The sequence below is a fragment of the Ceratina calcarata genome, unplaced genomic scaffold (genome assembly GCF_001652005.2).
Source record: "Ceratina calcarata isolate Rehan_Ccalc_2016 unplaced genomic scaffold, ASM165200v1 scaffold1, whole genome shotgun sequence".
NCBI classification, from domain to species: domain Eukaryota; kingdom Metazoa; phylum Arthropoda; class Insecta; order Hymenoptera; family Apidae; genus Ceratina; species Ceratina calcarata.
Window position 1 is genome coordinate 385163 of NW_017130860.1, and position 21425 is coordinate 406587.

Here is a 21425-nt window from a genome sequence, read left to right on the forward strand (position 1 = left end):
CAACCACTATTAGTATAAAAATCAAAAATATTTATGTTAAATTTTATATTACACGGTAATTACAATTTGTTGATTAACTTCTTACAGGGCAGTCAGTCTTGGCTTTTCAACCGAATCACACTCTCTTCATCTCGTGCGTCTAACATTAAAACAAATTTTAAAACATTTGTACAAATATCGATCGAAACTTACGCGTTTAAATATCAACTCTTATACGCTACAGGGCATATGTATTAACAATCAACGCGCAAAATTTATATTATATTCGTTGAGCATCGGTAAATATTAAATTTTGCGCGTTAATATTTTAGATGCTAAATTTGGGCATACTGTTATACTCAGTACTAGATCACAAGTAGTTAATACAAGGAAATAATTTAACACGTTAAGCGCGGCGTCGGTCCCTGGGAAGCGACAGTGAACTTTTTATTTTGCCGGCGACGGTCCCAGGAACTGGTAGTATCAAAGTTAAGAAATAAGAAATAACTGAATTTCGTATTCAGAATCGTGGCCTATATTTAAGATCATCTTAAGGATTTCCTATCCCTATCTTGTACAGGAAATAGAGATTTAAGCAAATGCTTATGTTGATCTTAAGAATAAGCAACAACTCTGAATACCGGTTATTATTTGTCAAGTGGCCGAAACCCGCCACGCCGCGAAAACGGAAGCTCAGCAAAACTGGCTCAGCGCTTAACGCGTTAACAAATGTTTTTAGATTAGCATTTAGTGTAAGTACAAATTAAAATAGTATTACTCTATCGCCATTCGTAAACTTGAGATGAACGGAACTAATTAAGGAATATTACCAAATTAACAAATAAATTAACATCCATATTCTCGTATCAATACACTCTCAATCATCCCTAAGTGCGATAGCTGTCAGGCAAGCCTCGCGACGCTACCGCGTATTATTATTTTTTATCTCCAGCGCTTTTGATTCTCAAAATTCTCAGCACTGATTTTCACCGGTACAGTATAGCATGGCACATTTCGTCTCTCTGATTAACCATTCATTTTTTTGTATTTTTTTTACATTTCATATATATGTACAAGTTCGGCTTAACGTTAAGTTCTCTAATTATTGATTGATTGATTGATCGATTATTGAAAATCTATGCAAATTACGAAACTAAGAATTATTATTGGTCCTGGTTTCGATTGGCATAAAAGTATAATCTCAATCTATAACAGATAGATTAAATTCTACGGTTGTTCATTAATTCATTTGTGCTCTAGAATTTCTGACAGTTAACAAAGAAATGTAGGCACAAGGTACAATTAACTGTACTAACAAATCTTTTTACATGTTATTCGATATTATGGACAGAAAAACTATCAGTTAAAAGTTATGAAAATGCATTCCTCTCTTGAGATGCTATAAACGATGCTGGATTTTATAGAAAGCAATCGTAGCACGTGCTAAATACAACGTGAAACAGGAGAATATAATACCAGTTTTTGTAACAGTTCGCTTTGGTTATTGTTGGCTGTCAACATTATCGATGACCGTGAATTCTATATACACGTATTATTACACAAAATTAAAGATCTACGTGAAACAGGGAAACGGATTTTCCCTTCGCGTTCCCGTTCGTTATTTCAATGTGTTAAGCGTCGCCGTGTGTTGAACGTCATGTTTGAGATCGTGCAATACAATCTTTGGATTGATGTTAATCAGCTGTGCGAGAGTGACACAGTTCACTTTCATCCGATGTCCACCGACCACCATGTAAGTATTTAACTTTGATAAATCAACGGGAGTTTTGGGTACACCGTAAAACGAAAATTGTACACACTTCTCTTCTTCTGGCTTTGCTATAACACTGCTACCGGCAAGGAATCTTGAATGCGGATTGATAGATTTCCTAGCGACTGCGTTTATCCTGTGCGGTATAATATTAGGACGAAACATGTTTCTCGCTGTAGACTTTTTCGCCACGCACTTCCTTTTTGGTGTCTCTGGTAAATCTTTCTCAATATCGGCGTTCTGTTCGATCTTCTGCCATTTGACTTTAGCCATCAAGCTCTCCATCAAAGGCTCGAAATTGTATATACTCTCTATCTTGAGCTCCTTGTTAGGATGTTCCTCGGCGTTATGAGTGGACACTTCCGTGGGACAAGTAAAAGTCTTGTCACAGTGTTTGCATTTGAACAGACTGATGTGCTTGGATATATGGTTCTTCATCACGTTGATGAAAGTCGTGGTGAACGAGCACTCGGGGCACGCGTATCCTCTAGACACCTTCGTGCTGTCTTGTTTTCTGAAATGCAACGGTAGATGCGAGTGGTACATGTTGTGATGTGTCTTTATTTTCACTTCGGAGTCACATAACTCGTTGCACCATTGGCAGGTCCAACTCTGCTCCTTCGAACTGCTCGCATCTATATCCTGTATGTCGCTCTGCGATTGTTGCAAGTACAATTCGTACGAACTTTCCGTTTGCGCTTTTGAAGTTCGAGCTTTCAATATGGATTTCCCCGGCGTCATTTGCATCTCCTTATATCTAAACGGAGTATTCGATTTGCTGTTAACATCGCCCGGCGACGACGTTTCCTTGTGCATCATTCTCCAATGCAGTTGAACGGCATCTACAGACTTGCCAAAGAAAGAACAGTAGTAACAATAGAAAATTAATTCTTTCTGCTTCACATCGACGACGTGTTCCTCTTCAATATCGTTGCTGTAATCGTCGACGAGAGTACTGTTATCGTCCAATTTATTGGAATGTTCGGCCAACGGTTTTTCTTCGAATTTAAGCGGCAGTGAATGATGATTGGTGTCCCAATGTTCCACCAATTCTGCCTTCATAAGCGTGGTGAAGGTACAGTAAGAACACGCCAGCATAGTCTTTGCCGCGTGCACCCTCATGTGAATCTTCAGCCCGGTCGAGTTGATGGCAGTGAAGTTGCACTTGCTACAATTCTCTGATTGTTCAGGCCCCTGCTTCTCTTTCTTCTCCGCGACGTCCCCTACGGTTTTCTTTTTGCGTTTTCGAGTCCTCTTCGGGAACACTATTCCGTACTCCCGTTGCCAAAATTCGTCCGGTAATTCGGGCCCACCGGCCTCCGGATTTTTCTGCAGCTTCTCGACACAGCCAGGATGTTTGAAACGAATATGTTGACGCATCGAACCCTCGGAATTCGTGCTACGATCGCAGTAAGGGCAGATGTATCCAAATCTCTTCAGATGGGTTAACTGCACGTGCAGCTTCAGCCCGCGCCATCGGGAAAATTCCATTTTACAATGCTTACAAACCATCATCTTCTGTTGATCTTCCGATTGTTCAGCTACATTGAACAAATTAACGTTAGCGATGCATATTTTGTACTTTACAGTTTTCTTTATTTGTGGTACTTACTCCTATCACTATCCGTGTTTAGTTCACTTTCCATCTTTATCGGTGAATTGCTATCCGCATCTGCACGAGTCTCATTGTCCGTGCTATCAGCCACGTCAGCTGTCGAACTTGATTGTGCAGTGGAAGGTTTGTCAGTAATATTTTCAAATTTTGATACTTTAACGGTGCTTTGTGTAGTTTCAGTTATAACTGATTTTCTACCATCGGTTTCGATAGCATTTACGAGCGCAGTATTCTCTGCATTTTGTTTCAACAATAATCCTTTGATCATCAGTGTCTGTTTCTTCAATAGTGTCCGGACCTAAACACGTTGATCGGTAAAAAATGCGTTCATAAAGTACAAGTTACTAGTTCAATTACCCAAGTACAAAGATCAATTACCCATTCCTCGATGTCATTGTCCGGAGATAATGGTTCGTGATTCGGACGATCTCCGTTATGGTGCTTATTAAAATGTTTCAACAATGCGTTGCGATTCACCGACAAGTAGCCACAATCCTTACAATGCCATCTGCCAGATTATTGTACGGTTAAACAATTACGAAAATGATATCTGATAAATAAGAAGACAATACGTACCTAGCATAATTTAATTCTCTATAAAGGTGATCCCTCATATCGTGCTTGTATTTCGTTTTAAACGTTGTGCACAATGTACAGACGTACATATTTCCGTCAGCTTTGCCGTATGGACCATACCGTCCGACATCCGTCTCGTTGAACTCGTAATCGTCGATTGGATTAACACTTTCTTCCTTCAGTTTATCTACGTCATCAGGAGTATCGGTTACATTTTCCCCTTCTAAGGACAATCGTTTCGAGCTTTCCTTCGTTTGCCTCGCCTCGTCCAATGAGGACGACTTCCCTGGTCTTATTTTAGCTGGCTTAGCGGTTGATAAATCTAAATCGCATTTCCGCTTCGCTTTCGGGCTTGTCTCGACCGATTCATCACCTTCCTCCTCGAGAAGAATTCCGCGAATGTGCCTGATTCGCGGCATGTCCCTCCTCCAAAGGGGAGTCGTATCGAAAGGTTCATCTTGTCCGCTCTGTTCCACGTTCTCCGAATTCTTTTTATTTATACCTCTTATCCTTTGGTACACTAAGATATAATCGGCATTCGGATCATTAGAATGTTTACTGTTCATGTGTTGTTCGAACATTATTTTTACGGTGCCCTTGAAAGTGCACAAGTTGCATTTGTATTGATATTTTTCATCGTGCGTCGTACTCGCATGATTCACCATTTCCGCTTTGTATACGCATTTGTAATCGCAAATGTTGCACTTCCAATGATTTCCATCTGGGTCCGGTATCTCTTCATCCGCTTCCTCTTGCACGGATTGCTGATTGCCCTCCGTGCTTTCCGATTCCCTGATTACTTTTACGAACGGTCTTTTCTCCGGATGTTTATCGGACAGATGCCTCTCGACGATGTGCCTAAACGATTCGTCACTATCAGAAGGCATAGAAAATAATCCAAGGAGGACAAGTACCGTTTTAAACATTTAACAAGCACGCGAATGTTCCAGATGTGCTTGTTAAATGTTTAAAGTCGATTGTACATAGTTTGCACGGAAGTAAGTTGCATCGTGTTTAGAAGTCAGTGATTCAAACAAGTGCATCGTTTAATCAAAACGTGAGGTATTAAACATTATTGTGTACCTATGATAATGATGGTGATTGCAGTGAGAACATTTATAAAGTCTGGTATCGTGCATTTTCAAATGAATGCCCATTTTATCGATTGCTATGTTTAATCCCTCTTGACCTGGCGGCGGTTGCGGGCAATGGGGACACCGGAAATATTGTTCTTCCGAATGCAAAGCCTTTAAATGACACCTCAACATCGCTTCATCGACCGTTAAATAATTGCATTCAGCCACACCGCACACGTATCTATTGTGGGGAAAACATTACCATTTCTTACATCCCTGATTTCACTCGAAAAACGTGTTGAGACTAGGTACACAATATTCGTGGCAAACGGTACATTCACTCTTGCTTAAATGTTGAAGGTAACTTTGAACGGCAATAATAACGGGGAAAGGCTTCTGTTACTTACCTCTTGTGCTCCGGTACGAATTTCGGGATGAATTCGTCATCGTTATCTTTATTACTGCTCTCCTTCGGCTTCCCTCCCATTCGGCCGTTCTGATGAGAACTGCTAGCCAGGTTCACCATTTTATCGAACATCCGCTCTTTCTTATCCAAGCAGGGCACCGGGTTAACTGGGCCGCTCTCCGGCACACTCTCGTCCTTCGCGTGCAATTGCAGGTGTCTAATTATGTTCATACGAACTTTCGTGGTATACGGACAAACAGCGCATTGCACTTCGCGATTATAGATAGCTTGCCGCGGCAATACGTCTATTTCGTCGGGACTAAAAGTGAGCTTTTCAGAATCCGTCGCTGGTTTTTCAGGCTCTTTCTCGTTTGACTTGGTAGCAATTTTACGCTTCTTTCCTTTCCGTTCTCCATTCTCGATCTACACAGAAAAAAATCAAGTTTTTAGTATTAAAATCGCTTGAATTTAGTTTTATACGAGAAACCTTACAATTGGTTGAACTATGAATAACCCGTCTGCGGTTGGATTCTTCGGATCGGCAGGAACCAATTTACTACAAGAGTATTTGTGTTTCTGTTTCATGTGCGCTACTGCTTGATGGCCTACTGCACACCTCTTTTTGCACAGCGCACAACCGAATCTTTTTAACCCGTGCGTCTTCAAGTGTTCGACGTGGAATCCAATTTTCAAAAAACGTTTGCCACAATGGACGCATTTTAAGCTTTTATTCTCACCGCCTAAGGAACATTTTTTTCCGTGACTTTTCAAAAGAACACCTGTGGGCGCACTGAAGCCACAATCGAAACCGCATATGTACAATGCCGCTCCTGTAAGGCCGGTATCTTTAATATCTTCCAGCGTCAAGGGTTTCTCCGTTTTCGTAGAAGTACCGGCTTCGATCTTGCTCTCGGTGAAATCCGTGTTCGAATCTTTAACATCGCTAGAAGTCTGTTCATTCGAAGAATAATCAGTTCCAACTTCCGTTTTCGGTTTATCACCTACATCAATACTGTCCGCTCTATCCAATTCGGATTTTATATCCTTTGGTGGAATGATTTCCGCATTATCATAATCTATGATTTCTATATCGCTATCATCTAAATTAGCCGAGCTGTTGATCATAGCTGGTACATCGTTGTTGCCATTTTTCAATACGCCAGGATTGTCCAGTAAATTGGTATTTATAAATTCATCGCTGCAGTCGAAAAGCGTTTCACCAACCTTTGAGGAACTCGCGTCTGATATAGAATCCGGTGGTTTATCCAGCGAACTTCTGTCCACAGATTCTTTCGTCGAAACGTCCGATTTGTTGAACAGGCTTCCGAAAGTTTTATTAACGCTACTTTCAGCGGAAGTCGTACTGTCGTTAAGAGATGTTTCGAACACCGAAATGTCAGGATTCAATGTACTATTCGAAATGTTGCCATGTCCAAATAAAGCAGACAAAGAATCGTTCACTGTTTCCTTGTTTAATACATTCATCTCTTTAGGTAATGGCAAGACAACTATTTTCTGAGACGTCGTGGCATTAACAACCGATGTTTCTTTATTACTATCATTTCTATAACTCTCCACGTTGATTATGTGATCGGTTTTGTAAGAATCATCTAATGTTCTTACGACTAATTGGTCTATCACGTCTTTGTTTCGCACCGCCTTGGTAGGAAGAGACCGTTCGATGATTTCCGGTAATCGATTAGGATGAAGCGAACTCAGATGACAATGCATCTCGCTTATGTAGTCTGAGCCGTGCAAGCAATAGAGGCATTGGTACTTGAAGAAACCATGCGTTTTGTAATGACTAAGAAATTGCGGCATTCTTACGTACGTAGCGCGACACACGTGACATATGAAGCAGGACAGTGATAGGTGTTTGCTTTTCAAGTGTGCCACGAAAGATTCAAACACATAGAAGAACTTCCCGCAATCGTGTTGACACACATAAGGATGTATAGTATCGTGTCGGTTTACTTCTTCCTTCGATGGCACTTCTTTAATCATTTTGCAGAGTAAAATACCACGATGTCCAGAATGTGCGACCGTTTGATGTATCTGCACGTAAGAGGATGCAACCGCTCTGTAAAAACAGTATATGCACTGATAACGACAATGCGCGTGTTTCTCGTCTATGTGCGATTTCATTTGATTCCAATCCTCCAGTTCTACTGGACAGTATGCGCATTTCTGATAATCATACGACAGCAGATTTTTCCTTTTCTCAACCGCACTCGCGTGTTGTAAATAATGCTGTTGATAGTAAGACTCGACATCGGTGGTAAACTGACAATTCCGCCCCATGCATTTGTACAAGTGAACCAGCTTCGCTGGCTTCAACATCGCATTGTAAGCTTCCGCCGATTTTGCCTTGTTAGTTTGTGCCGGTAACGACTCCTTTGCTTTCATGAAGGACGGGGTCGGCACCACTTTTACAATTTTGTATTTTACATTCGCCGATTGCGTGGATGGCGTGACGGCCAGGGTTCGCGTATTCCCTTGAGTTATGACCGGAAGCTTACCCTTCGGAGCAATCGGAATGAAACCAGTGGCGAGTTGCGTGGTGGTTACAGAAGCAGGAGAGATACTTTTTACGCCAATTAGTTTTATCGTCTCTGGCGTGGGCTGTACTATCGTTTGGACAGTCTTCGTCAACGGTTGCGTAATGTTCACTGTGTTCACCCTTTTCAAAATTAGAGGCGAATGAGTTTTCTTTAACAGGGACACAGGCTTACTTCTTACAGGAGACGTCTCGACCGCTTTTCGTATATTATTTATCTGCAAACAAAAATTAAAAGGTCCTATAGATCTAACTTCAAAAACGAACGAACTTGTTCACTTACAATGGGGCTTTCGGCACCGTCATTCCTCGGCGCGAGACTGACTACATTTTCGATTTTCAAGAACGAACATTCTTCTTCCACGTCTGATTGTGACGAAGTATCATTCTTATCCGAGGTACCAGTTTGATTCGCATCTATCAGATAAAATATTTTCGTGTAATATATTTCCCGAAAATAGACCGTATATTAAATCGTGAATAGTATTATTTAAATACATACCGTTCATTAATAACGGTTGGTCTTCTTGGCTAGTTGGAGAAGGTCCAGGAACCGATAACATATCTCCGCTGAGTCTTCTTAATCGAATAAAGTTCTTCGGTTGATTACTATCGCTGTCATTCGAGTCGTTCGATATTTCATTAAACCTGTTTTCCATTCTCCCGATGAAGTTCTTAATGCTTGCGATTGGAACCACATGTGGTGGCCTGGGTAGAGAATCGGTGGAACGTGATCTTTTCAGTTGGTCAATATCGGGAGAGGCACTTTCCTTAGCTTCGAGCGGTTTCGTGGCTTGAAGTTGAGCAGCGAGCCTCTGGATAGTGGTCAGCATCGGATCCTTCGAGGACGCGTTAATACTCGAAGTTTCCTTCAAGATCATGTTAACATCAGTAGACAGTTCCCCATCGGATTGTTCGCTGCTTGAATCGGAATCGAATACAGGAGGCGCGACTTTGATATTCTCGATATCGCTAGTCTCTGCCTCGCTTTCAACATTCTTCTTCGGTTCCAATAATGGATCCTTGACTATCAATTTCTCTGTATCCGCTTCAGAAGTAGGCTGAGAATAGGATTTCACAGGAGATAATGTCTCCGTTTTTATTATTGAATCTGTTGTCTGTGTATTATCTAAATTCTCTTCAGACAATGGAGGAGGCGTTTTTGAGATAGCCGAGGGTGCAAGCAACTCTTCAGATGGTGTCTTCTTTATAGAAGCCAAAGTATCGATGGTTTCGATTACAGAATCTGGAACCACGTTATTAGTTTCGGAATTGTCACTCGTCGTCGGTTCATCGGTCTTCATCTTATCCTTCAACTTGTCTATGATGGATAAATCTTTCTTCGAGGCATCTTTCTGTAACTTGATGCCGATGTTTTCAATGATCTCCTGCATCTTTCGTTTCCGTTCCAACTGAATCTCCACTTCCTCTTTTTCCAGCTCCGGTGGACACACGAATACACTTAGATTTCCTGACGGTAAATTCGAATCAGTTTCGATTTGCAACAATTTTTTCGTTTCATTAGGAACAGGTTCCATTTCGGGAAGTTCTACTTCCTCGGGTTTAACGATGGGTATTTCCATTTTTGGTTTTTTATCTTCCTCATCATTTATTCCATCACCCTTCTCGGTTTGTATCGTAGTTATAAGCTCTTCTTTCTCGATGAATTCAGTTGGCGTAGTGTTCATTATGTCTTCTATTGTATCTAAAGTAGGAGAATCGTCTTCAACCTTCAGTTGCTTCTCAGATACATCGACCGGGTCCCTCGATTCTTCTTCCACTGTCGAGTTGTGCGACATATCGATTTTAATCATTTCAGCGTTCGGATCATCTTTGTGCCACCGATCCATGTGTCGCTCCAAGTTTGATTTCATTAATTGAATGTAGTTACAAACTGAGCATATATAGCCGCAAATACAGTTCTCGTCGGGTATAGGATCCTCTCTGGTGGACTCGGAGAACGATTGTTTACCTACGCGGCACACTCTGTAAAAGTGAGTTCTCATCGAAGACTTTGCCACAGTTTTATAAGGACAATTGTTGCAATGGAACCTATATTCTCCCGTGTGCGTGGTGCAATGCTCATAAAATGCTTCCATCGCAATCTTCCTTGTACCCTTCGTGAAAATGGGACAAAATCTGCAATTAAGTTGCAATTTACTATTTTGCTCTGCGACAGGTTCTGTGCATGTGTTCTTCAGATCGCTGTCCTTAGCGTCCTGAATAGCCGAACGAGCGTCTTCAGACTTCAACCTGGAAATTAAAATCTCCTTTCCAGGATGATGCACTTTGTAATGATAAACGATACTCTTGCCTGTGAAGGCGCAGATCAGGCATTTGTACCTATCCTGTATCGTCCAAAAATAATCGTTTAATGTTTCTAGAGTCAACTCGTTATAAGCTTTATCTTCTTTAGTCATAATGGATCTCTCTTTGCGTTTTTCGACTTCTTTTGGTTTTTCATTAATCGAAGGCGTGCACAATTCTTCATCTCCTTCTTTAGTCAATTCTTTACTTTCTACCAGAACACACGAACTTGGTCGTTCCTTCGATTTTCGTTTACTTATGTGCCAATCAGAAATCTTTTCATTATCAGTGTTCTTAACATTATCTTTTGGTTTTTCTACGCTAGCTCCCTGTGTCACGTCACAGTTCTCTGCATTTTGTAGAATTGAAGTGATCTCCGCGTTGTTAGGACCGTCTGTTTCAAGGCTAGTATTCAATTCGGCATCACTTTTAGGAGTCTTTTTCTTTTTCTTTTTAGACAGGATACCCATCTGCCATTTCTTCTTTTTCTTTTTCGTTGGAGATTTTCGCGCGATGTTTTCAGTTCGTAACGGATCGCCAACATCGTCGTCTACGTCCGCCTCGCTTCCCTTATCCACTAACAACGGATCCTTGTCCAAATCGTTCTTGGATGGCACTAAACCTATTAAAATATTGCTCAACAACTCTTCGTTGGCGCTGGCATCTATTTTGGGCAAACCAACGGCCCTCTTACCGGAAGTTATGCTACTAGCCAAGGAAATATCAGAAATAACGCTCCCCACGTCTGAGAACTGAGTATCGTCTCTAGTTTCGTTCAACGATTCAATTCCGCTCTTTTTGCCCGACTTGCCGGCCTCTTTCTTCTTCGCGAGAGACTCCGCGGATTCAGGTTCAAACTGCTTATCTGGATGCAATGAAATATCTACAGCCGCAGCCAATTCTGATACATCTATCCCGAAACTCTCATCGGAAGAACTATCGAACATCACTTTAGAACTGTCCATTCTGGAGATGTCCGTCTTCTCAACGACTATACGCGGCTGCTTCAGTATTTCCTTATTAATACGTTTGCTTCTTCTTAGAGCGTCGGAGTCATCGTTCTTTGCATCTTGAGCGGATGACGGACTATTACATTGTATCGGGTCTATTCTCAAAGCCAGCGGCTGATCGTCTTCACTGCTCGAAGTCGAGTCATACTCGGAACGTTTCGCAGAACGACGTGATCGAGTGGATTGTTGCCCGCCCCTCTTCGGTCTGCCTCTTCGTTTACTCGACTCAGTCGTTTTAGCAGACTTTTTTTGTTTCGAAGAGTCTTCTGTATCGTACTCTTGGTCCAGTTGACCCTGCTCACCTTTCTTCAAAGACGAATTACTGTGAGTGGACGTATTCGCGGTAGTCGAACTCTCTCGCGATCGACAGTGCCGATAACCAGTTGCTGCCACAACATCATCGCTGATGAACATGTCTCTAACGTCCTCCTGTAACATTTCTAAAGAATTCCTCCTCTTCGTTTTGGTCTTTGGAGAAACATGAGTAGATTTTTTCTTAACCACTTTAGGTGTTTCTACGACTGTTTCCTGTGCGTTCGTTTTATCCTCATTCGACTTCTTGTTCTTTTCAACCTCTGTTTGTTCTAGAGTTACGCTGTCTTTAGAAGCCGGATCTTTGTTAGAAGATCCACTGACCGAAGTCTTTCGCTTCCTCGCTTCTCCTTTCTTATCATCAGCCTGTGATACAACGTCTGATTCCGTAGTAGTGTTCAGAATGTCAATGTTTTCAGCTCGAGTTTCGTCGTCCGAACTGTCCGAAACGATGACTCGACGCTTCTTCTTGATCCGGACCTTCTTCGTCCCGGACGTATTGGTCTTATCCGAACTGCTACTCTCCGAATCAGATTCGATGATCTTTTTAATTTTCTTCAGCTTCTTACCCTCGAGTACCTCGCCTAATTTTTGTATGAACTTCGCCTGCTCGACGAACTTTTTCCCTTCGCCGAATTCGAACGATTTTTTAATTAAAGACTCTATCCATTCCTGAGTTACCTCTTCCTTCGGCTTGGATCCCTCGGACTCCTCGTCTTTCTTAAGCTTCTCAGCGTTTTCTGGTGATTTCGAAGAAGTAGTGCTGATAGAAGCGGATTCAGTAACAACGGACTCGTTCTTATTTTCTACAGGCTCAACAGTAATGTTCTTTTCCTTCGTGATTGTTACCACGTGATTGTTGTCACCGCTCCAATCCTCCACGAGAATATTTCCGTCACAGCTACTGCTAACCTCCATGCTGATGTCCTCTTTGTTCCTCTTCTTATTATTAGTGTCCGTATCTTCTGGGACATAATTCGATATAGGACATTCTAAAGGTTCGGGGCGCTTTATCTTCGGGATTCTAAATTTCTGTAGGCCTTGCGAGGATTTCGCCTTTGTGTCGATAACACCGTACAGACTCTCCAAAGGAGATTGCATATCTTGCTTATCTTTTCCTGCCTTTTCTATCTTACCACTGTTTTCAATATCCCCACGTTTATGACTATCGGTTGATTTTGATGCAGGTTTAGTTTTATCGTTACCCTTCTTAAGCGGTATGAAAGCCAGTGTACGTTTTCTGGGATCTCTATCGTTCAAGGCATTCTCCTTAGTCTTAGTCGCAGGTAAATGTTTGTCTTTAGCCAATCTAGGGTCTCTGACCGAAGAACCATTATCCCTCGATTGACCTGTATTCTGGGTTACTGTGCCATGTTCCCGTACCCGTGGGTCCCTCGACCATTCGGGTCTGCGATTAAAATTCCCTCTGCCTCTGTCGTGGTAATACGTACCGCGACTTCTACCCGACCCTCGACCTCTGGTCCAAGGAGAGGGTGTACCAGTTCTTGGAAATTGTCCCGAAGATCCATCTGTAGGTTCAGTGACACATGGGACCGGGACCTCGCCCTCTGGTCTGTGAGTCGACGGAGACTCCCAAGTCTGTCTCTGATGGGAATATTCAAAAGGCTGTTCGTAGGGGGTTCTGTTTTCACCTTGAAAATTTCTATATGGCTGTGGAACAGGGAATCTTTGTGGCAATACTACAGGTGGTATACTTGGCACAGGAACTACATCTGCATCTTCCGGCCTTGGAATATGATTAATGTCGATAGGGTTGGGGTTTATAGTCATCATAGGTCTTATGACAGGGTTTATATTCGTTGGGAATTGATTGAGCCTCAGCTGGGCCTCGTTTATTTTACGGGGATCGATGGTATTCATGTTCCACATATCTTGTTGCATCATCTGATATGTTTGCGGGGGAGCGGTAACCACGCCGGTAAAGTTTGTAGGAGTCGGCCACTGATTGTTGGGAAACTCTGTATTAACGTTCATGGGAACTGGTAAAGTGCCCCACTGGCCAGTCGGAGCAGGTGGTGCTCGGTTGAAGATGTCCGGCACAACTTCGGCACTTACGGCTGTCGAAGGTCTTGGATAATGCATCGCGTTTTTGTCGATTACGACTTGTTCGTCGGGCCGACAGTTAATATTATGCACGTTTTTATCGACATTGTCGCGTACGTGCCGCGGATGCCGCTCATAATTGTCCGTGGCACGTGGTTCTAACTTGGAACTCGCAGAAGGGAGATTTTTATTATCGGCCGGTGTACCTGGCGTAAGTGGACCTGGACCGTGACTTAAATTACTTTGAGATGGCCCCTTCATTTCACCAATCATTGTGCTTTCGATTTTTCCAGAGCTCGAACTACTCGGTAAACACTTTCTAGTAGTCAACTTAACTGTATGTTTATCTACTTCATCCCAGCGTCTTTCACTGCCGGTATCGATACCGTCCTGTCGTAGCTGCGGTTTTGATATCCTTGGATCCTTGTTACCTTCTTGCTTCTCGTTCTTCGATTTGCTAGAACTAGTATCTTCCTTTGACCTGTCACTTTTCTTCTCCACCTTACCGCCACCTTCCTCGTTCAACAACTCCGCTATGTCTTCCAGAGATAACGGTGGTTCCGAAACCGGAGGCGGTGACAGCAACAGAGGTACCGAAGATTTTAACACAGGTTTTGGAAGAGGTTCCTTTCGTTTCGGTGACGTTTTATTAACGTGTTTGACAAACAAAATCTCCGAATCTGGCGAGCTCAATCTTGCTTCGGGCACATTTACCTCGTTTGACTCGTGTGACGAGTCCGTGTTGGAGTCGGACGTAAATTCATCAAGCAATCTTTCCTCTTCTAGTATCGAAAGCATTTCTGTAGAATTAGGTACTTGATGAGTCATAAGACTTTTGTGGGGAAGATTGCTGCCGATGATTTTGGCGGCCGTAGCCACGTCGTGACAAGGCCATCCTTTATTACTCGTCATATGTTTCTCGTTCTCTTCGAGCATGTCCCACTCGCTGAATGTCATATCGTCCGCACTTTTACTCGAATTTTGCGGAGATAGTTCGCCACTGGTTCTCTCAGTAGGTATGATAATGGGAACCGTAGTTGCTTGAGTCTCTACGGGATCAGGAGATGCCGGTTTGCTATCGACTTTATCATAGAGATCTGCTTTGCGTTCTGTAGGAATTATTATCGGCTCTGTCTGCGAGGTCGAATCCGGAGTAATCGGAGGACTCGGGCTGGCTGGAGTCTCATGGATATTCTTGATTTTTGCAGTTTTGGATTTCGGGTCTTCCACGGGCCGAGTCTTGGATTCTCCCTTAGACTTGTTCTTCGTTTCCTCCGACGCGCTGCAAGGAATTCGGTTAACATGAACCTAGCAAAACTGTTCGAATTAAGCTTGAAAATTTTTATTGATGAACAGTACTGCTTTACAAAATTAATATACATTGTTTTTTAACTTGAGGATACGACAATGATAATGGAAACGAGTTGAGAGCTTTTCTACTGTGTGTATGTAACGAGCGCAATACTTACGTCGAGGACCCCGTAGAGGTAGCATCGTCTTTCTTGCGCGGATAGTGTAATCCGGGAGTATTTCCCTGAAACTCGTTTGAGATTAGAATGATTAAATTAAAAAATCAGTACATGCACTACGGAAGCCTAAAGACACAAAAGGATATACGAAAAACTGATAGTGATGCGAAATCTTAGGATAAACAAACACTAATGAAATTGTGTTATTCAGAAAAAAAATAACACTGCACTATGTGATAAATTAATGTTTTTAGTTTATCTTCATTTAAGATAAGCAATATTTAATAAGCACAGATAAGTCCACTACTAAAAAATAAAACGTCAGGCAAATGATTTAGATAAGGTGATTAGCTACGCTCTAACAAGGCAAAAATTTTAACATCCGTTGTGTATGGTACCATTACACCCAATGCACCTTAATTGTATTAAAATGTTGGCAATAATTTTTGAATGTCTACCTTTCCTACTTTGTCGTGCAACCTCTGCAGAACTTCTTCGCATCGCTGCAATGTTTCGATCTTCAGCCTAGTACATTAATAACACACCGTTTCCTTAATTATTACTTTCATAATTTTATTTGAAATTCAGTTGCTCATATCGAGATATCAAAAGTTACTTGATTAACTCAGAAATCAGAAATGCAAATACAGTAGAATGCCGAACTAATTGCAAGACACACTCATTCGGACAAGTGATTTTTCGGATAATCGACCTGAAGAGATCCAATTTCTAATGCATATCATAAATACAATACACGATTCGAGCCAAGAAATCCGTGACTGAATGCGGGCGCTCTCAGTAGTCAGTGTTTTTCGCTTGTAATTAAAAAACCAAGCTTCATTTTGCATTTTGCCAAAGGAAATTGTTGTTCAGTATGACCCTCCCACTCTGTCATTGCTCTAACACTTTTTATGGAACACCCTGTATATAGAACCGATTCATTTTCTATAATTTGAATAAATGATGATCTAATAACGGCTATTTCGGAAAATTGGCGTCTGAATAATTGACACTCTACTGTAATTTAAAAGTCAGAAGTAGAAATAATCAGGAGTTGGAAAATGTCCATGTCATGTTGTAGTAAAAATATTTTCGTTGCGCGCAATATAAATTGGAAGTTCGATAATTGTTAAACCGATTGATATCGTATTTTTCATGCGTTTATGATCAAACCACTTTGCGAAACGTACTTCCTTTTGCTATCCGTTAAGATCTCGTGTAGACTCTGCATTTTCTCCAGGTTCGCTTCCCGCGATTTGTCCTTAACGTTTTTCAACCGCTTTATCATCGCTTCCAAAAACGGAATGTGTTTTTGCATCTCTGCAAATTTCTTGTCGTATTCGTCCATCGTGCTGGTTGTGTATCATTCACCTGTGCCAAGAGAAGATCTTTATACTTTCAGACACTTCTATCTTTACCGCTTCCACTGTTCTTCAATCAGTTTGCAATCCAACCCGCTTATTAAACGTAATTTATACGTAATATAACACTTGTACATTTTTTAACAACATATCGATTTATCATAATAATATCTATCAGATTTAAATAATTAAAGAAATGTTTATTACATATTGTCTGTTTGATAATTAAAAAAGGATTTGCTACAACTTTTTATCGCCTATCAGTATTGTAATTCAATTCGCGTAACATGATCCGTTCACGTTACTAATTTCTCTACCGTAAACAAAGATAACGCTCGACACTCGTGTAATCTATTGATAAAGTAGTGGAATTCGAGAGTTAAATTTTTCTCAAGTTACAGATCACTCTCGTGCTTCCCTGAACAGCTTTAATCTATCTCTAATAAAGTTTTTGTCATTCTAAAATATTTTTAATTAGCGGATACGGATTACAATCAGATTTCGAATACTCGTAACGTACGGACAGGTAATCAATAACGGGAATAACAAACAGACCAACACGCGTGTACAAAAGAAATGAAAGAATAGATACATATTGTATTACTTTTATTCTGATACATTGGAACATGTAATGATAGTATATATCGTATAACTGTGAATCTCCAATATTTTAATGAGTATATCTGCACATTTAAATAATAAGCACTCAACTGAACGGTACAAGACCACATTTTTTTATAGACCGGGAGTGTAGGAAGTAGCATAATTACTTGAATGTGGTATATGTGAATGTACTCGCGAGACACCTGACAATAGCGCCAGGGAATTATATACTTTGTGTCGTAGATACGTGTCACTGTTTCGACTCCTCTTCAAAGAATGATCTTCATGTAACACATCATTGTAACACAATTAGCAAACACACTTTCCTTCGATCACTTTCCGAACTTGAAATCCATTAAGATATGAAGTCCAGTTCAGCTTGTGTTAGTAACAGATCTCACGTAGTAACGTAACCCAATATAAGTGCATTACAATTAATCCGAAAGATTGTGCACGTATATAAATTCTACGCAATCGTAGATTGTAACGCACATGCGTGTGTTGGCCATCCTTTACAAACTTAAAACTCGAGTTTTTGCTTCAAAGAAAGGATGACCAACGTGGAGCTTTGTAATCTCCAACTGACAATGAGATTGTATTAGTCAGTTCTACTTTCGGGCACAAGTCGAAAATGTTCGACAAATCGGCCATAAGACAATGAACAAGAAGAATAAACCATTTTTTCAAGTACTTCCAGTGAAGTTCTGTAGACAACGAATCGCTAATAAATAACGCACGTTGAACCGAACTTTATAGACCAAACACGAAATGGATTCTACCACGATTTCGGTTGAACGAACTTATTAGCAATATTCTTTGTACCTATCGAATGTGTTGAAATCCTATTGTACTGCGAGCCAGGCCGTGTCCTTTCGGTAAATAAGGAAACGAGAGAAATGAGACACATCCGCGAAAGTTTCACATGCTTCTACTACCTACTAAAGTAAGCTTCTGAGGTTCTCTGACCCTCATACAGAAAAAGGAAGTAGAGGGAAGCACAAGGCGAAAACCGTTGGATGGTGGCGTGATCATAGCTAAAATGTCGATCGAACAATATCCTGTCGTACTCCGAAGGAAAATTTTTCATCGTTTGAGCATTTGCAGTGTGATAGATTAAAAATCCTAACAATATTTTATGGCCTGCAATTGTTTGGAAATCAACTCGATTTAGGTAACGAACGTATCGGTAAATTATCGTTACGTGCCTTAAAATCGTTAATTGTACCAACGAGTTTTGGTCTACTGCTACACTAATTTTCTCTACAATATTTGGGTGTAGCACCCAAGATTATTATAATGTAGATAAGTTCTTCATGAACACTCACTTCAGTCTTTTTACTCTACCTCGCTAGAGAAGCGTAATCAGTATTTAGAGAACACTAGTCACGATCAGAATCGTCGTAATTAGTTTCTCTCTGAAACCGACATGTGATGAAGACTAAATCAATTACTTCGAAGTCTAATGAAATGGAATCAGCTTAAGAAAATGCAATGTTACAATAGCAATAGTGGTAAATTATCCAAGAACATTAAATTTATGATAAATGCCAGGAAATTATTTTTTTTATTAGAAGCTTCGAGCTATAGGAAACTACAGAAAAGGCTTGTAATTCTCACTTTTCCCATGTTCTCCTCTCGATAACTTTTCTACTTATTTCCCGTTTTGCTCCTCACTTTTTGCCAAAATTAATCGGATAATGACGTAATGCGATGCGTCACGTTCAACTGGCAGATATCGAGATAGTCATATGATATGAAATTTCGCAAATTTCTTGCACAAAGGAACATCGCATCATCGTGTTCTGTATTGTCCAAGACTAAAATGTATACCCGTGCGAGCGAGGTCGATGCGTAAGTAATAATTGGCCACGGTATTGCATTCCACAAGAGTGAATCAATTTGTGTGGCGTCTGAATATTTCCCACAGCCCGCTAGATCTATCCCACATCAAAGTAAAAATTCTCTGATTGCGACTCTAATTTCTCTGACACACCTGGTAAAACATTACACAGCAGATTATCGCTGTGCGCATTGATCTTCCTCTCGCGTTTGGATCCTGCGTGTCCTCAAAACCCTCTCGGCACTGCGGCCCGAAGGAAAAGAGTACGAGACTACCGAGTTCCTCACGCGACTTGATACGCGTTTACGTGCACGCACTGCATAGAAATTTGTTTAACTCTCTCTCGCACAATGTCGTAGTTACATCGAATCAGAACTGACACTTTTTTTCGAAGTTCATGCAGCGCTCTCTATAATTCTGCATTACGAGCTACAGGAACTAGAGCATCGCAATGAATATTTGAGCATCAAAGGTACTGATTCGGCGTACCAGTAGCTTAATTATCCGATGGAACGTCACTTCCTACGACGCACGCACAAGGGACACGTTTGTTCCATAATAACCGCCTTGACTCTCCGACGCAAGAGTATGCCCAAAAAGTCAGCAGCCTTTCGGTACCTTGTATACAGGAGCCACGAAACCGTCCACGTTCCCCAAGAGAGCAGTGCCTAATTACTCGACATTTGTTCGAGATCCGATCTCGAGTAGATCCATTACAATTCTTTGGGCACGAGACTCGATTTACTTCATCGGTACCGAAGCACAAATTCCTCAAGAGTGTTGATACGCTTCGAGGTCTCACAAAGTGCGAGACCTTAGTCGCCGCTTTCGATCCACGATAATTCGTTGCGTTAGTTCATTATTCGTTTCCGAATGTACATGCATACATACACTATCGGAGAAATACGACACGATTGCATACAGACACGTAATTCTCTTTCCTGCATATGTGACACAGAGGAAAGAATCGGATTGCTTTTCAAGTTGCGAGGATTAAGTTCGTAACGGGTCGCCTTTCTAGGAAAGGCATCTCCGGTTTAGTACAATCGCACTATCTACGAAGTAACGAACGTAATGGCAACCCCGTAGGGCGTACGATATACAATGGCTGCTTAACGCCGCTTGAACAATTTCACATGGTTTCAGTTCCTACACTCATCCGCAGTCATATGCTCTTACTCACTTTTACCCTACTCGCATATTCCAGGCAAGGATTTCTTTGTCTGTTTAGGTACTACGGGAATTACGCTAATGAATACCTTTAATAGTACATAGTACATACGAACAAAGCAGTTTTTATTGTTCCAACGGATAATCTCGAGATAAACACAACACAGTATTGATTACATTATATTTTGCGAATCGATAATTGCGCTTGTTAATAATATATACATTCTAAGTTCTTGAAAACAAATGAACGCCGCACGAGGAACGATAGCGTGGATCTGTTGATTCTCCTAACAGTACACTTATTAACTGTCGTATGTTTATTATTGAAGTGTAGAAACAAAAATCAAAAGTAAAAAATATGTGTTCGGTAGTTGTTGCAAGGAAGTTATCGTCGAAAATTTATTCCACGAGTAGACGGTCTTTAAGTTTGACGCAGTTGTTTCAGTTAGTCCTTTGCCTCTTTACAATGTACACTAATGTTACGAAATGAATTGAAGGTATTACTCGATCCAAGTTTGCGTCGGATCCCAATTTGCGTGTCCAATAATTATGTAATCCCGAAGGATGAGACGAGTGCACCGACTACGGAGATCCGCCATTTACGACTTGTTGTAAGTAACGTCGTTCGGTCAGAGTTCCTTCCGACGCGAATACCTACCGTCCACACAAAGCAAACTTCAGAATCTCTGGTGGTGGGAAACGAGTTTAGCCGGAAACAACCGAGCGCCTCAGGTTCTTTATCCCGTTTACTTGTGTGATGATTGAAGAGATCCACGTGCCACACACTACTATCTATTAATAAAATACAAAGCATGATATAACGGTAAATGAACGTTACATAACACAAATGATAAAGATAAGAGAACAGAAAATGATAAACGATGATAGCTTATAAATTTATGAAAGAAAGAAATTTTACTTTCCACTCGAAGATGGTTATCGATGTGAAATAAAAATTCGATAGAGAAATTGCATCACACGTGGTTATGCACTTAAAAGTATTAGGTCAGTTCTCTCCATAATAAAACACCAAACAAATGTTAGATTTTAATTATCGCTATTTTAATTTCACTTCATTCCAGTAAATAAATGAAATGACTAAAATTACAATTACAGTTCTTTGTATTTATTTGTGATGTTTTTCTCTTGTTCTCGATCTCACATAATGTAATATGTAGTAACTTTATATTTACAAATTACCGGGCCAGTGTACGGCCAGTAAACTTTAGTTGCGATTTGAATTATTTACAAAAATTTTCGAGTTACGAAACAACCTTAGTGTTCCGAGACCGCGAGCTTTCACGGGACA

At 41.0% G+C, this 21425-nt stretch overlaps 1 protein-coding gene across 4 annotated transcripts; it reads right to left on the reverse strand.

Moving 5' to 3' along the window:
- Positions 1-9: 9 nt before the first annotated feature.
- LOC108625488 (uncharacterized) lies at positions 10-19426 on the reverse strand. 4 transcript variants are annotated; one of them, XM_018025958.2, is made up of 13 exons: positions 19100-19426; positions 16333-16513; positions 15601-15667; positions 15143-15213; positions 8483-14955; positions 8264-8397; positions 5916-8198; positions 5425-5846; positions 5025-5258; positions 3942-4799; positions 3744-3873; positions 3363-3663; positions 10-3291 (listed from the first exon to the last, which is right to left on the reverse strand). In XM_018025958.2, the coding sequence occupies exons 2-13, from the start codon at positions 16488-16490 to the stop codon at positions 1598-1600; spliced, it is 12825 nt and encodes a 4274-aa protein (XP_017881447.1). In that variant the 5' UTR covers positions 16491-16513; positions 19100-19426; the 3' UTR covers positions 10-1597. The 4 variants fall into 4 exon arrangements, with proteins under 4 accessions (XP_017881447.1, XP_026670215.1, XP_017882259.1 ...); XM_026814414.1 differs by having other exon boundaries at positions 15143-15207; positions 17929-19426; XM_018026770.2 differs by having other exon boundaries at positions 17929-19426.
- Between the last annotated feature and the right edge of the window lie 1999 nt (positions 19427-21425).

Coding starts and splice junctions, on each gene's coding strand:
- LOC108625488 (XM_018025958.2), bottom strand. CDS start 16,490: ATGGACGAATACGACAAGAAATTTGCAGAGATGCAAAAACACATTCCG. Junction 15,668..16,332: donor TTAACGGATAGCAAAAGGAA/GTACGTTTCGCA, acceptor TTAATGTACTAG/GCTGAAGATCGAAACATTGC. Junction 3,874..3,941: donor AGAGAATTAAATTATGCTAG/GTACGTATTGTC, acceptor ATAATCTGGCAG/ATGGCATTGTAAGGATTGTG.